General features: G+C 47.9%; 1 protein-coding gene across 1 annotated transcript; it reads right to left on the bottom strand.

The window, feature by feature from the left end:
- Positions 1–379: 379 nt before the first annotated feature.
- On the bottom strand, positions 380–14,781 carry LOC119932953 (alpha-lactalbumin). Its single transcript, XM_038752079.1, has 4 exons — positions 14,633–14,781; positions 8,311–8,478; positions 2,021–2,099; positions 380–431 (listed from the first exon to the last, which is right to left on the bottom strand). The coding sequence occupies exons 1-4, from the start codon at positions 14,760–14,762 to the stop codon at positions 380–382; spliced, it is 429 nt and encodes a 142-aa protein (XP_038608007.1). The 5' UTR covers positions 14,763–14,781.
- Between the last annotated feature and the right edge of the window lie 685 nt (positions 14,782–15,466).

Raw genomic sequence — 15,466 nt, 5'->3', positions numbered from 1 at the left:
GCTTGGGAAGTCCAAGTTGGCAACGTCTAGAGACAGTCCCTACCCAACAGTGGGCTCACAGTCTAAAAGACAAATGCCATTATTATTATTATCATCATTATTACGGTCTCTTGCTGTCAACTGAATTTTTTGCTTCCTTGGTGGAAATGGAAGATCGGAAGTTTATGGGGGCTGGGTGATCTGGGGAGGGGGGGGCGGTCAACCTGTTCCCATCCCCTTCCCACCCACCAGTCTCCCCAGTCCCACCAGTACACAGTGTGACTCCGTGAGGGGCCGGGCCCTTTATTGAAAGGTAGAAACAGGCCCCCCGCCAGAACCGAGGCAGGAGGAGCGAAACCCGGAGGATGTGGAGCTCCGGGCAGGAGGGCGAAGGGGCCGTCTAGCACTTCCACTGATCGAGGTCGGCGCAGCAGAAGGGCTGCCAGGCTTCCCTGGGCGGTGGAAAAGAAAGGGGACAGGGTGAGTTGGGGCAACCGGGCCGGGGCCAGAAGGAGGAGGAGGGAAGGGAAGGGAGGAGGAAATAGGCCCGGGCAAATTTCGGAGAAAGGAGCAGGACAGGCCCCAGGCCCTTGTCTCCAGGAGGAAGTGGGTGGAACTTCTCGCTGGTCCTGACCAAGCGGCGGGGGGTGATGGGGTGGAAAGGGCGTTGGGAGAGACCGAGGGTTGCGGTGGGGTGGGGTGGGGGAACCTCAGTGGAGAGAGTCAGAGGCCGTGGGTTCAAGCCCCAATTGCCAGCTGCGTGACTGCGGGCAAGTCACTTCACTTCTCTGGGCCTCAGTGACCTCCTCTGGAAAACGGGGATGAAGACTGGGAGCCCCCCGAGGGACAATCTGACCACCTTGTAACCTCCCCGGCGCTTAGAACGGTGCTTTGCACATAGTAAGTGCTTAATAAATACCATTATTATTATTTGGAGTCAGAGGTCATGGGTTCAAGTCCCGGCTCTGCCACTTGTCAGCTGGGTGACTGTGGGCAAGTCACTTCACTTCTCTGGGCCTCATCTGGAAAATGGGGATGAAGACTGGAAGCCCCCCGTGGGACAATCTGACCACTTTGTAACCTCCCCGGCGCTTAGAACAGTGGTTTGCACATAGTAAGCGCTTAATAAATGCCATTATTATTATTATTATTATTTGGAGTCAGAGGTCATGGGTTCAAGTCCCGGCTCCGCCACTTGTCAGCTGGGTGACTGCGGGCAAGTCACTTCACTTCTCTGGGCCTCAGTGACCTCATCTGGAAAACGGGGATGAAGACTGGGAGCCCCCCGTGGGACAATCTGACCACCTTGTAACCTCCCCGGAGCTTAGAACAGTGTTTTGCACAGAGTAAGCGCTTAATAAATGCCATTATTATTATTATTATTTGGAGTCAGAGGTCATGGGTTCAAGTCCCAGCTCCGCCACTTGTCAGCTGGGTGACTTTGGGCAAGTCACGTCACTTCTCTGGGCCTCAGTGACCTCATCTGTAAAATGGGGATTAAGACTGTGAGCCCCCTGTGGGACAACCTGATCACCTTGTAACCTCCCCAGCGCTTAGCACAGTGCTTTGCACGTAGTAAGCGCTTAATAAATGCCATTATTATTATTATTATTTGGAGTCAGAAGTCATGGGTTCAAGTCCCGGCTCCACCATTTGTCAGCTGGGTGACTGTGGGCAAGTCACTTCACTTCTCTGGGCCTCAGTGACCTCCTCTGGAAAATGGGGATGAAGACTGGGAGCCCCCCGAGGGACAACCTGATCACCTTGTAACCTCCCCAGCGCTTAGAACAGTGCTTGGCACATAGTAAGCGCTTCATAAATGCCGTCATGATTATTATCTGGGAAGAACTCCAGCTTGGAGAGTTGAGGAGGGGTGAGCGGATTGAGAGGAGTCGTCGGTGGGGTGGGATGGGGGGGACGACCCCCGAGGACGGAGGAGTCCAGAACAAAGGATCTAAGGCCTGGAGCGGGCCGGGGTTGGGGGGCAGAGGGGAGGATGGAGAAGCTTGGAAGAAATGGAGTAGGGGTGGGGGGGTCTCACCAGGCTGTGATCCCTTGAGATTCCTTCAAAATCTTCTTGACGCACTTGATGTCATCTGTGATGTCATCATCCCGGAGCTCTGGGAAAGGGGTGGGAGACGTGAGAACAGGAATAATGAGGATGCTAACCGGGATATTCGTTAAGCGCTTACTCTGTGCCAGGCACTGTACTGAGCGCTGAAGCGCGTTCACTTCAGGTGTCTATCTGCCCGCACTTGCTGCCAACTTGTACTTCCCAAGCGCTTAGTCCAGTGCTCCGCACACAGTGAGCGCTCAATAAATGCGATTGAATGAATGAATGTGAGGTGCCGCGTTAATTATTCTCGGGAATGCGTTTCCAGGCTGGGATCCAAAGTTGAGGACTCGAAGGACATCCTTCGTTGAGGACATCTGGGTTCAGGGCGGACTCGACCATTTTAAATTTCCGTTCTGTTCACTCTCTTTACCTCTGTTTCAAACCAAGTTAGCGTGATAATCTATTATTACTAATTCATTCATTTGATTAGTAAATGAATTAGGAATAGGTACATCTTATTACTCCTTTCCCTTAGAAGTCATTCAGGTCGGTCAGTCATATTTATTGAGCGCTTCCTGTGTGCAGAGCACTGTACTCAGCGTTTAGGACTGTGAGCCCACTGTGGGGTAAGGACCATCTCTATATGTTGCCAACTTGTACTTCCCAAGCGCTTAGTCCAGTGCTCTGCACACAGTAAGCGCTCAATAAATACGATTGATTGATTGATTGATATCTATTCTATTTATTTTATTTTGTTAGTATGTTTGGTTTTGTTCTCTGTCTCCCCCCTCTAGACTGTGAGCCCACTGTTGGGTAGGGACCGTCTCTATATGTTGCCTACTTGTACTTCCCAAGCGCTTAGTACAGTGCTTTGCACACAGCGCTCAATAAATACGATTGATTGATTGATTGATATCTATTCTATTTATTTTATTTTGTTAGTATGTTTGGTTTTGTTCTCTGTCTCCCCCCTCTAGACTGTGAGCCCACTGTTGGGTAGGGACCGTCTCTATATGTTGCCGACTTGTACTTCCCAAGCGCTTAGTACAGTGCTCTGCACACAGTAAGCGCTCAATAAATATGATTGAGTGAATGAATGAATGAATGAATACAAGGAAGTCAGGTTGGACTCAGTCCCTGTCCCATGTAGCCCTCACGGTCTTAATCTTCTTTTTACAGATGAGGTAATGGAGGCCCAGAGAAGTTAAGTGACTTGGCCAAGGTCACGTGGTAGACAGGTGGCAGAGTCAGGATTAGAACCCATGACCATCCGACTCTCAGGCCCGTGAAAATGGGTGTCCCGGGGGTCTCTCTTGGTCCAAGGACAAAGCAGCCAGTAACCCAGGGTTAGGTTTGGGAGCAGGGTCAAAGTTATTTTGGGGTAGTTTACGGTGAGGATGAAATCCTGAAGATAAGGTCACTGAGGCTCAGAGAAGTGAAGTGACTTGCCCAAGGTGACCCAGCTGACAATTGGCAGAGCCGGGATTTGAACCCATGACCTCTGACTCCAAAGCCCGGGCTCTTTCCACTGATTAGTACAGCGCTCTGCACACAGTAGGCGCTCAATAAATACAATTGATGATGATGATAAGTACATATGTAGTTTGGTTTTGTTGTCCGTCTCCCCCTTCTAGACTGTGAGCCCGCTGTTGGGTAGGGACCGTCTCTAGATGCTGCCGACTTGGACTTCCCAAGTGCTTAGTACAGTGCTCTGCACACAATAAGCGCTCAATAAATACGATTGATTGATTGATTGATGAACATATTTACTATTCTATTTATTTTGTTTTGTTAATATGTTTTGTTTTGTCATCTGTCTCCCCCTTCTAGACTGTGAGCCCGCTGTTGGGTAGGGACCGTCTGTATATGTTGCCGACTTGGACTTCCCAAGCGCTTAGTACAGTGCTCTGCACACAGTAAGCGCTCGATAAATACGATTGATTGATTGATTGATTGATTAATCCCGCCCCGGCCACCCGTCTGTCATGTGACCTTCCCAGGCTGAGCCCCCTCCTTCCTCTCCCCCTCGCCCCCCTCTCCATCCCCCCATCTTACCTCCTTCCCTTCCCCACAGCACCTGCATATATGTATATATGTTTGTACATATTTATTACTCTATTTATTTTACTTGTACATATCTATTCTATTTTATTTTGTTAGTATGTTTGGTTTTGTTCTCTGTCTCCCCCTTTTAGACTGTGAGCCCACTGTTGGGTAGGGACTGTCTCTCTATGTTGCCAACTTGGACTTCCCAAGCACTTAGTAGAGTGCTCTGCACACAGTAAGCGCTCAGTAAATACGATTGATTGATTGATTGATTAATCCCGCCCCGGCCACCCTTCTGTCGTGTGACCTTGGACAGTCACTTCTCTTCTCCGGGCCTCAGGTACCTCATCTGTAAAATGGGGGTGAAGACGGGGAGCCCCACGTGGAACGGGGACTGTGTTCAACCTGATGAGCTTGTATCTACCCCAGCGCTTAGTTCAGTGGCTAGCACCTAGTAAGCGCTTAACAAGAACCATTTTTAAAAAAATGTTTGGCTGGGGTTAGCTGTCTCCATCTGTGGCCCGTTTGGAAGCGGAGCGGGGCTTAGGATGGGGGTCGGGGGCCGTCCGGAGAATCAATCAATCAATCAATTGTATTTATTGAGCGCTTACTGTGTGCAGAGCACTGTATTAAGCGCTTGGGAAATACAAATTGGCAACACATAGAGACAGTCCCTACCCAACAGTGGGCTCACAGTCTAAAAGAGAAGCAGCGTGGCTCAGTGGAAAGAGCCCAGGCTTTCGAGTCCGAGGTCACGGGTTCAAATCCCGGCTCCGCCAACTGTCAGCTGGGTGACTGTGGGCAAGTCACTTGCTCTGGGCCTCAGTTGCCTCATCCCAGGAGCTTTATTAGCTCTTTAAAGGCAGATCCGGTGGGGCCTTGTGGGTTTTAGGGGTCCGTACTTTGTGGACCAAATCAGCCAAGGGTCCGGTCGGAGACAGCTGAGTCTTTTAGTGACGCCACGGGGATAGTCGGAGTTGAATTACAACCCCGGGTGCTTCGAATGGCCCAAAGGAGTCTGAAACATTTCCTGCACTAGAGGCTTTATAATCAAGGATTTCGGTTCTAGCATGTCGTAAATACTAAAGATAAAGCTAAAACATAGTTGATCTTAGAGTTATGAGCCGAATGAACTAATCTTTAACATTTTTAAACACTCTTTTAGGGGAAACCTTCAGCCTTCTCACTTCTTCCTAATCAATCAATCAATCAATCATATTTATTGAGCGCTTACTGTGTGCAGAGCACTGGACTAAGCGCTTGGGAAGTACAAGTTGGCACATATAGAATCACTGGCATCATCCAGCGCTTAGAACGGTGCTTTGCACGTAGTAAGCGCTTAATAAATGCTAGCATTATTATTATCTGGAAAATGGGGATTAAGACTGTGAGCCCCGCGTGGGACTATCTGATCACTTTGTAACTTCCCCAGCGCTGAGAACAGTGCTTTGCACATAGTAAGCGCTTAATAAATGCTAGCATTATTATTATCTGGAAAATGGGGATTAAGACTGTGAGCCCCCCGTGGGACAATCTGATCACTTTGTAACTTCCCCAGCGCTGAGAACAGTGCTTTGCACATAGTAAGTGCTTAATAAATGCCATTATTATTTTTATTATTATTATTATTATTTCTCCTCCCTCCCTCCGGACCCCTCGGGTCAGATTGCTCCCGCAGGGGCCCGACCGCTCCCTCCAGCCCTCCGAGCGATGACCGAGACGTAAACTCCCCTCTAGACTAAAAACTCCTTTCACTCATTCAGTCATATTTATTGAGTGCTTACTGTGTGCAGAGCACTGTACTAAGCGCTTGGAATTCCAGGCCAATTCGGCAACAGAGACAATCCCTACCCAACAGCGGGCTCACAGTCTAGAAGGGGGAGGCAGACAACGAAAGAAAACAAGGAGATAGACATCGATAGCACCAAAGCAGAACAACAGAATTATAGAACTCCTTGTGGGCAGGGCAGTGTGTAGGCCCCCTTTTTCAATCAATCAATCAATCGTATTTATTGAGCGCTTACTGTGTGCAGAGCACTGGACTAAGCGCTTGGAAAGTCCAAGTTGGCAACATACAGAGACGGTCCCTACCCAACAGTGGGCTCACAGTCTAGAAGGGGGAGACAGAGAACAAAACAGAGAACTAAACAAAACACATTAACAAAATAAAATAAAGAGAATAAATATGCAAGTAAAATAAATAAATAAATACATTTTCCTCTCCTCCTCCCCATCCCCCCTGCCCTACCTCCTTCCCCTCCCCACAGCACCTGTAGATATGTTTGTGCAGATTTATTACCCTATTTATTTTACTTGTACATATTTACTATTCTATTGATTTTGTTAATGATGTCCACCTAGCTTTACTTCTATTTATTCTGACGACTTGACACCTGTCCACGTGTTTCATTTTGTCGTCCGTCTCCCCCTTCTAGACTGTGAGCCCGTTGTCGGGTAGGGCCCGTCTCTAGATGTTGCTGACTTGGACTTCCCAAGCGCTTAGTCCAGTGCTCTGCACATGGTAAGTGCTCAATCAATATGAATGAATGAATGAATCTAGCTTTATTTCCATTTATTCTGATGACTTAATAATAGTAATAATAATAATTTTGGTATTTGTTAAGCGCTTACTCTATTTGCGCATATTTATTTTATTTATTTTGTTAATATGTTTTGTTTTGTTCTCTGTCTCCCCTTTCTAGACTGTGAGCCCACTGTTGGGTTGGGACCGTCTCTATACGTTTCCAACTTGTACCTCCCAAGGGCTCAGTACAGTGTTCTGCACACAGTAAGCGCTCAATAAATACGATTGAATGAATGAATGCTATGTGCCAAGCACTGTTCTAAGCGCTGAGGGAGATACAAGGTAATCAGGTTGTCCCACATGGGGCTCACAGTCTTCATCCCCATTTTCCAGATGAGGTCACTGAGGCCCAGAGAAGTGAAGTGACTTGTCCAAAGTCACTCAGCTGATAAGTGGCAGAGGCGGGATTCAAACCCATGCCCTCTGATTCCCAAGCCTGCACTCTTTCAACTGAGCCATGCTGCTTCTCGCCTGTCCATGTGTTTTATTTCTAGACGGTGAGCCCACTGTTGGGTAGGGACTGTCTCTAAATGTTGCCAACTTGGACTTCCCAAGCGCTTAGTCCAGTGCTCTGCACACAGTAAGCGCTCAATAAGTACGATTGAATGAATGAATGAATGTCGTCGGTCTCCCCCTTCTAGACTGTGAGCCCGCTGTCGGGCAGGGACCGTCTCTAGATGTTGCCGACTTGGACTTCCCAAGCGCTTAGTCCAGTGCTCTGCACACAGTAAGCGCCCAATCAATACGATTGAATGAGCGCCATCTCTATCGAACCGTTCTCAGTGCTCCACAAGCAGTCAGCGCTCAGTAAAGACCCTCGATTGACTGTGGGCCCCCCCCCCCCCACCTTCCATCCTGCCCCCCTCATCCACAGGGCTCAGTGGGGATGGGAATTTCATTCATTCATTCAATCGTATTTATTCAAGCGTGGTTCCGTGGAAAGAGCCCGGGCTTTGGAGTCAGAGGTCATGGGTTCAAATCCCTGCTCTGCCACTTGTCAGCTGGGTGACTTTGGGCAAGTCGCTTCACTTCTCTGGGCCTCAGTTCCCTCATCTGGAAAATGGGGGCGAAGACTGTGAGCCCCCCGTGGGACAACCTGATCACCTTGTATCTCCCCGGCGCTTAGAACAGTGCTTTGCACATAGTAAGTGCTTAATCAATCGTATTTATTGAGCGCTTACTATGTGCAGAGCACTGTACTAAGCGCTTGGGAAGTACAAATTGGCAACACATAGAGACAGTCCCTACCCAACAGTGGGCTCACAGTCTAAAAGACTGCTAAAAGCTTAACAAATACCATTATTATTATTATTATTATTATTATGCTTTTAGACTGCGAGCCCACTGTTGGGTAGGGACTGTCCCTATATGTTGCCAACTTGTCCTTCCCAAGCGCTTAGTCCAGTGCTCTGCACACAGGAAGCGCTCAATAAATACGATTGATTGATTGATTGATTGAGCGCTTCCTGATTGATTGAGCGCTTGGGAAGTCCAAGCTGGCAACATCTAGAGCCGGTCCCTACCCGACAGCGGGCTCACGGTCTTGCAGGGGGAGACGGGGATCAAAACAGAGCGTATTAACGAAATAGAGTAAATATGTACAAATGACAACAAATGTACACGTCGGAATAATTCAGCTACGCACTGTCGCAAGATATCTGGCAGGCATTCACGGAGGGCTCGGTGGATTTGGCGTCTTGGCCGTCACACCAGTATTGTCTGTTGATCTGGAAGAGCCCGTGGCTGCTGCTGCCGTTGTAGTAGTTGAGGGCCCTGCTGTCGAAACCGCTCTCGTGAAAGGCTATGCAGATCCCTGCGGACGGGAGGAGAAACCAGGATTCAATCAATCAATCGATCAATCGTATTTATTCATTCATTCAATCGTATTTATTGAGCGCTTACTGTGTGCACTGGACTAAGCACTTGGGAAGTCCAACTTGGCAACGTCTAGAGACGGTCCCTACCCAACAGCGGGCTCACAGTCTAGAAGGGGGAGACAGACGACAAAACTCAACGTATTAACAAAATAAAATAAATCGGATAAATATGTACAAATAAACTAAATAAATAGAGTAATAAATCTGTACAAACATATATACATATATACAGGTGCTGTGGGGAAGGGAAGGAGGTAAGGCGGGGGGGGATGGAGAGGGGGACGAGGGGGAGAGGAAGGAGGGGGCTGAGTGTGGGAAGGCCTCCTGGAGGAGGTGAGCTCTCAGTAGGGCTTTGAAGGGAGGAAGAGAGCGAGCTTGGCGGATGGGCAGAGGGATTGGGGGCATTTCAGGCCCGGGGGAGGACATGGGCTGGGGGTAGACGGCAGGACAGGCGAGAACGATTATTATTATCGTTAATAATTATATTATTTGTATTTCAATATTTATATTAATATTCTTATAAAATTACATATTATTTTAATAATTGTTTTAGGAATAATGATGGCATGTTTTAAGCGCTTACTACGTGCAAAGCACTAGTCTAAGTGCTGGGGAGGTTACAAGGTGATTGGGTTGTCCCACGGGGGGCTCACAGTCTTAATTCCCATCTTACAGATAAGGGAACTGAGGCCCAGAGAGGTGCAGTGACTTGCCCAGAGTCACGCAGCTGACAATTGGCGGAGCCGGGATTTGAACATTCATTTATTTATTTATTATTATTATTTATTTATTATTTATTCATTCATTCAATCGTATTTATTGAGCGCTTACTGTGTGCAGAGCACTGTATTGAGCGCTTAATTCAACCCCGCTCTGTCCTGCTTAGACTGGGAGCCCTGTGGCCTAGCGGGTAGGACACGGGCCTGACTGTTTATTATTGTATCATCCCCTCCCGAGCACTTAGCGAGGTGCTCAACGCCTCAATAAATTTGAGCATCTATATAATAATGGCATTTATTAAGCACTTACTATGTGCAAAGCACTGTTCTAAGCGCTGGGGAGTTACAAGGTGATTAGGTTGTCCCACGGGGAGCTCACAGTCTTAATCCCCATTTTACAGATGAGGTCACTGAGGCACAGAGAAGTGAAGTGACTTGCCCAAAGTCACACAGCAGACAAGTGGCGGAGCCGGGATTTGAACCCGTGACCTCTGACTCCAAAGCCCAGGCTCTTTCCACAGAGCCACGCTGCTTCTCCAGGGAAGCTTGTACTACGCACTTGGGAAGCTTGGACTTCCCAAGCGTGTAGTACAGTGCTCTGCACACAGTAAGCGCTCAATAAATATGATTGAATGAATGAATATTTACAATTCTATTTATTTTATTTTGTTAATACGTTTTGTTTTGTCGTCTGTCTCCCCCTTCTAGACTGTGAGCCCGCTGTCGGGAAGGGACCGTCTCTAGATGTTGCCAACTTGGACTTCCCAAGCACTTCGTACAGTGCTCTGCACACAGTAAGCGCTCCATAAATACGATTGAATGAATGAATGAATGAATATTTACAATTCTATTTATTTTATTTTGTTAATACGTTTTGTTTTGTCGTCCGTCTCCCCCTTCTAGACCGTGAGCCCGCTGTCGGGTAGGGACCGTCTCTAGATGTTGCCAACTGGGACTTCCCAAGCGCTTAGTCCAGTGCTCCGCACACAGTAAGCGCTCAATAAATACGATTGAATGAATGAATGAGGCCTTCCCAGACTGAGCCCCCCTTTTTCCTTTATTTTATTTTGTTAATATGTTTGGTTTTGTTGTCTGTCTCCCCCTTCTAGACTGTGAGCCCGCTGTTGGGTAGGGACCGTCTCTAGATGTTGCCAACTTGGACTTCCCAGTGCTCTGCACACAGTAAGCGCTCAATAAATACGATTGATTGATTGATTGATTGACAGGGACTGTGTCCAACCTGATTAGTTTGTGTCTACTCCAGCGCCTGGCACACGGTAAGTGTTTAACAAGTACCACAATTATTATCCTGATAATAATTAGTCCGACCTGTTCAACTCGTATCTACCCCAATGCTTAGTACAGTGCTTGGCACATAGTAAGCGCTTAACAAAGACCTTAAGAACAAAAAAGGAAGACTCTCGAGCCGGGAGTGAGGTGGCCGGACAGGGGTAGAGAGGCAGGGAGACAATGAGGCGTAGGAGTCGGGTCGCCTGTTACATAAAAGCGCAAGGGGCTAGAGGGAGGAAACTCATGAAAAAGTGAGAAGAAGCGTGGCATAAGCGCTTAATAAATGCCATCATTATCATTATTATTCTCTGCTGTGTGTCCTTGGGCAAGTCGCTTCACTTCTCTGGGCCTCAGTGACCTCATCTGGAAGATGGGGATGAAGACCGTGAGCCCCAAGAGGGGCAGGGGCTGTGTCTGACCCGGTTTGCTTATTTTGGCATGTAGTAAGCGCTTAACAAATACAGTAATCGTTCCTATTATTTATTGTTTAAAAACTCACAGAGGAGCCCTGAAAGCTGAGGAAGAGATCAAGGTCTAAGGGGAAGAATCTGAGCAGGCTTCCTGGAGGAGGAGGAGGAGGAGGCGAGAGAGGGAAGGGGCATGGTTGGAAGAAGCCTGGCTGGTGGCGGGGCGGAGCAGGGGAGAGATGACCGGGAGCGCTTAGTACAGTGCTCTGCACACAGTAAGCGCTCAATAAATATGATTGAATGAATGAATGAATATTTACTATTCTATTTATTTTATTTTGTTAATATGTTTTGTTTTGTCGTCTGTCTCCCCCTTCTAGACTGTGAGCCTGCTGTCACCCCCCCGTCTTACCTCCTTCCCTTCCCCACAGCACCTGTATATATGTATATATGTTTGTACATATTTATTACTCTATTTATTTTACTTGTACATATCTATTCTATGTATTTCATTTTGTTAATATGTTTGGTTTTGTTCTCAGTCTCCCCCTTCTAGACTGTGAGCCCACTGTTGGGTAGGGACCGTCTCTAGATGTTGCCACTTTGGACTTCCCAAGCGCTTAGTCCAGTGCTCCGCACACAGTAAGCGCTCAATAAATACGATTGATTGATTGATTGATTCCCAAGTGCTTAGTACAGTGCTCTGCACACGGTAAGTGCTCAATAAATATGATTGATTGATTGATAGGGACCGTCTCTATGTGTTGCCAACTTGGACTTCCCAAGCGCTTAGTACGGTGCTCTGCACACAGTAAGCGCTCAAGACTGTGAGCCCACTGTTTCGTAGGGACTGTCTCTATATGTTGCCAACTTGTCCTTCCCAAGCGCTTAGTCCAGTGCTCTGCACACAGTAAGTGCTCAATAAATATGATTGATTGATTGATTGATTGATTGATTGAATGAATGAATATTTACTATTCTGTTTATTCTATTTGGTTAATTTGTTTTGTTTTGTCATCCGTCTCCCCCTTCTAGACTGTGAGCCCGCTGTCGGATAGGGACCGTCTCTGTATGTTGCCAACTTGGAATTCCCAAGCGCTTCATACAGTGCTCTGCACACAGTAAGTGCTCAATAAATACGATTGAATGAATGAATGAAAGTATCAGGGATGGGGAGATGGGAAAGGAATGGGGAGGAGATTGGTTGAGGGGAAAGCCGGGATCCGGGGCGCGGGGAGGAGAAATCTAGGGAACGGCCGTCGGTGAAGAGCCTTGAACCCCAGAATCCAGGAGCTTAAGTTCGATATGAGCCCGTGGTGGGGGTCACCATAGTGGTAATGATGATGGTATTTGTTAAGCGCACTATCCTAAGCCCTGGGGTGGATAAATAATAATAATAATGGCATTTATTAAGCGCTTACGATGTGCAAAGCACTGTTCTAAGCGCTGGGGAGGTGACAAGGTGATCAGGTTGTCCCATGGGGGCTCACAGTCTTCATCCCCATTTTACAGATGAGATAACTCATCTGAGGATGCGAGCAAATTGAGATGGACACAGTCCCCGGCCCATGTGGGGTTAATTAATTAATGATGGAATTTGTTAAGCTCTGCACACAGTATTTGTGGGCAGAATTTGTTCCCCCACCCCATCCCCCCGCCTTACCTCCTTCCCCTCCCCACAGCACCTGTATATATGTATATATGTTTGTATGGATTTATTACTCTATTTTATTTGTACATATTTATTCTATTTATTTTATTTTGTTAATATGTTTTGTTTTGTTGTCTCTCTCCCCCTTCTAGACTGTGAGCCCACTGTTGGGTAGGGACCGTCTCTATATGTTGCCAACTTGTACTTCCCAAGCGTTCAGTATAGTGCTACACAGTAAGTGCTCAATAAATATGATTGAATGAATGAATGAATTAAGCGCTTACTATGTGCAAAGCACTGTTCTAAGCGCTGGGGAGGATACAAGGTGATCAGGTTGTCCCATGGGGGGCTCACAGTCTTCATCCTCATTTTCCAGATGTGGTCACTGGGGCACAGAGAAGTAAAGCGACTTGCCCAAGGACACACAGCAGACAATAATAATAATAATAATGGCATTTGTTAAGCGCTTACTATGTGCAAAGCACTGTTCTAAGCACTTGTGGGGGGGGGAATACAAGGTGATCAGGTTGTCCCGCGTGGGGCTCACAGTCTTCATCCCCATTTGACAGATGAGGGGACTGAGGCTCGGAGAAGTGAAGTGACTGGCCCAAGGTCACACACAGACATGTGGCGGTGCCGGGATTAGAACCCATGACTCTGTGACTCCAGGCTTGGGCTTGGTCCACTAAGCCAGGTTACTTCTCATAGTGCTGATTTGTTCATTCATTCATTCATTCAATCGTATTGATTGAGCACTTACTGTGTACAGAGCACTGGACTAAACGCCTGGGAAGTCCAAGTCGGCAACAGATAGAGACGGTCCCTACCCAACAGCGGGCTCACAGTCTAGAAGGGGGAGACGGACAACAAAACAAAACATATTTCTCTATTTATTTTACTTGTACATATTTATTCTATTTATTTTATTTGGTTTATATGTTTTGTTTCGTTGTCTGTCTCCCCCTTCTAGACTATGAGCCCGCTGTTGGGTAGGGACCGTCTCTCTATGTTGCCAACTTGGACTTCCCAAGCACTTAGTCCAGTGCTCTGCACACAGTAAGTGCTCAATAAATACGATTGAATGAATGAATGAACAAAACAACATTTGAGTCTTTTAGATTGTGAGCCCGCTGTTGGGTAGGGACCGTCTCTATCTGTTGCCAATTTGGACTTCCCAAGCGCTTAGTCCAGTGCTCTGCACACAGTAAGCGCTCAATAAATACGATTGAATGAATGAATGTATGAACAAAACAACATATGAGTCTTCTAGACTGTGAGCCCGCTGTTGGGTAGGGACCGTCTCTATAGGTTGCCAACTTGGACTTCCCAAGCGCTTAGTCCAGTGCTCTGCACACAGTAAGCGCTCAATAAATACGATTGAATGAATGAGTGTATGAACAAAACAACATATGAGTCTTCTAGACTGTGAGCCCGCTGTTGGGTAGGGACCGTCTCTATAGGTTGCCAACTTGGACTTCCCAAGCGCTTAGTCCAGTGCTCTGCACACAGTAAGCGCTCAATCAATACGATTGAATGAATGAATGAAAAGGTAGACAGGTGTCTAAATCGTCAGAACAGATAGGATGAAAGCTGTGTGCACAGTCATTCATTCATTCATTCAATCGTATTTATTGAGCGCTTACTGTGTGCAGAGCACTGGACTAAGCGCTTGGGACGTACAAGTTGCCAACAGATAGAGATCATTAACAAAATAAAAAAGGTGGGAGAATGGAGTCGGGGAGGGGGAGGAAGGAACGAGGGCAAAGAGGCGAGAAAGAGGGAGACACGGAGCAGAGGGAGTGAAGAGGAAGGAGAAAGGAAGGAGAGGGAGAAAACTAAAGGGAGAGGAGAGAGGGAATTAATCAATCAATCAATCAATCGTATTTATTGATACGATTATCAAGAGGAGGGAAGAGGAGGAAAAGGGGAAAGATGGGGATGTGGAGAGGGAGAGACACCGCCTTTGAGCAGGAGGCTGATAGAGAGGGAAGGAGAACAGGTGGGACCCAAGCTGGAAACTTACATTCCTCCAGAGTGATGCCTTGGAAGCCGTCCAGGCCGTTGGCTTTCAACATCTGGGACAGCTCGCATTTCTCGAAGACCTTGGCCCGAGAGGCGACCAGCAGGACGCACAGCAGAACCAGACGCTTCATCGTGGTCGAAGGCCGGGGCTGGAAGCCCCAGCTCGGACCCTCCGCCTTTTATCAAGGGCCCCGCACAATGGGGCGTCTCAGGGAGGCTGGCACGAGTAGCCAATTCCCGGGCGGTGCCAACTCCCGCTACCCATCGGGCCTGTTCCTGACCCCCCGGGGCCCTCCAGGAAGCCGCGCGCTTCCTCCTGGACGTAACCCCGGCTCTTTGTTTATTGTCGGGAGGGTGATGGGGCAGACCACCCCAGCTCCTAGGCGGCAAGGAGCCCCAGGGACGCATGGAGGGAGGGGGTGAGCGCAGGAGAGACCCATGCCCAAGATAATAATAATAATAATAATTGTAGCGTGTGGTAAGCACTTACTATGTCCTAAGTGCTGGGGTAGATACAAGGTAATCAGGCTGGACACGGACCATGTCCCTCATGGAGCTCCCAGTCTCGATCCCCATTTTACAGATGAGGTCACTGCGGCACAGAAGAGTTAAGTGATTTGCTCAAGGTCACACAGCAGACGTGCGGCAGAGCCGCGATGTGTCCCACTCGCCTGAGCTCCGTTCCCCGCCCAAAACTTGGCAACGGCCCCCGGTTCTTCCCCTTATCCGGCTTGATCGCCGGAGCAGGGGAAGGAGGGAGGCCAAGGGAGGCCGGAGAATGGGGCCTCAGTTCCCTCATCTGTAAAATGGGGATTAATAATAATAATCCTTCCTC

The sequence above is a fragment of the Tachyglossus aculeatus genome, chromosome 10 (genome assembly GCF_015852505.1).
Source record: "Tachyglossus aculeatus isolate mTacAcu1 chromosome 10, mTacAcu1.pri, whole genome shotgun sequence".
In the NCBI taxonomy this organism is placed as follows: Eukaryota; Metazoa; Chordata; class Mammalia; order Monotremata; family Tachyglossidae; genus Tachyglossus; species Tachyglossus aculeatus.
This window is presented reverse-complemented; position numbering and strand designations above follow the sequence as displayed.

Excerpts from the sequence above, each read along its gene's own strand:
- LOC119932953 (XM_038752079.1), bottom strand. The coding sequence starts at position 14,762 with ATGAAGCGTCTGGTTCTGCTGTGCGTCCTGCTGGTCGCCTCTCGGGCC. Across the intron at positions 8,479-14,632 it reads AGGCATCACTCTGGAGGAAT|GGATCTGCATAGCCTTTCAC; the intron begins GTAAGTTTCCAG and ends TCCCGTCCGCAG. Across the intron at positions 2,100-8,310 it reads CTGCCAGATATCTTGCGACA|AGCTCCGGGATGATGACATC; the intron begins GTGCGTAGCTGA and ends CCCCTTTCCCAG.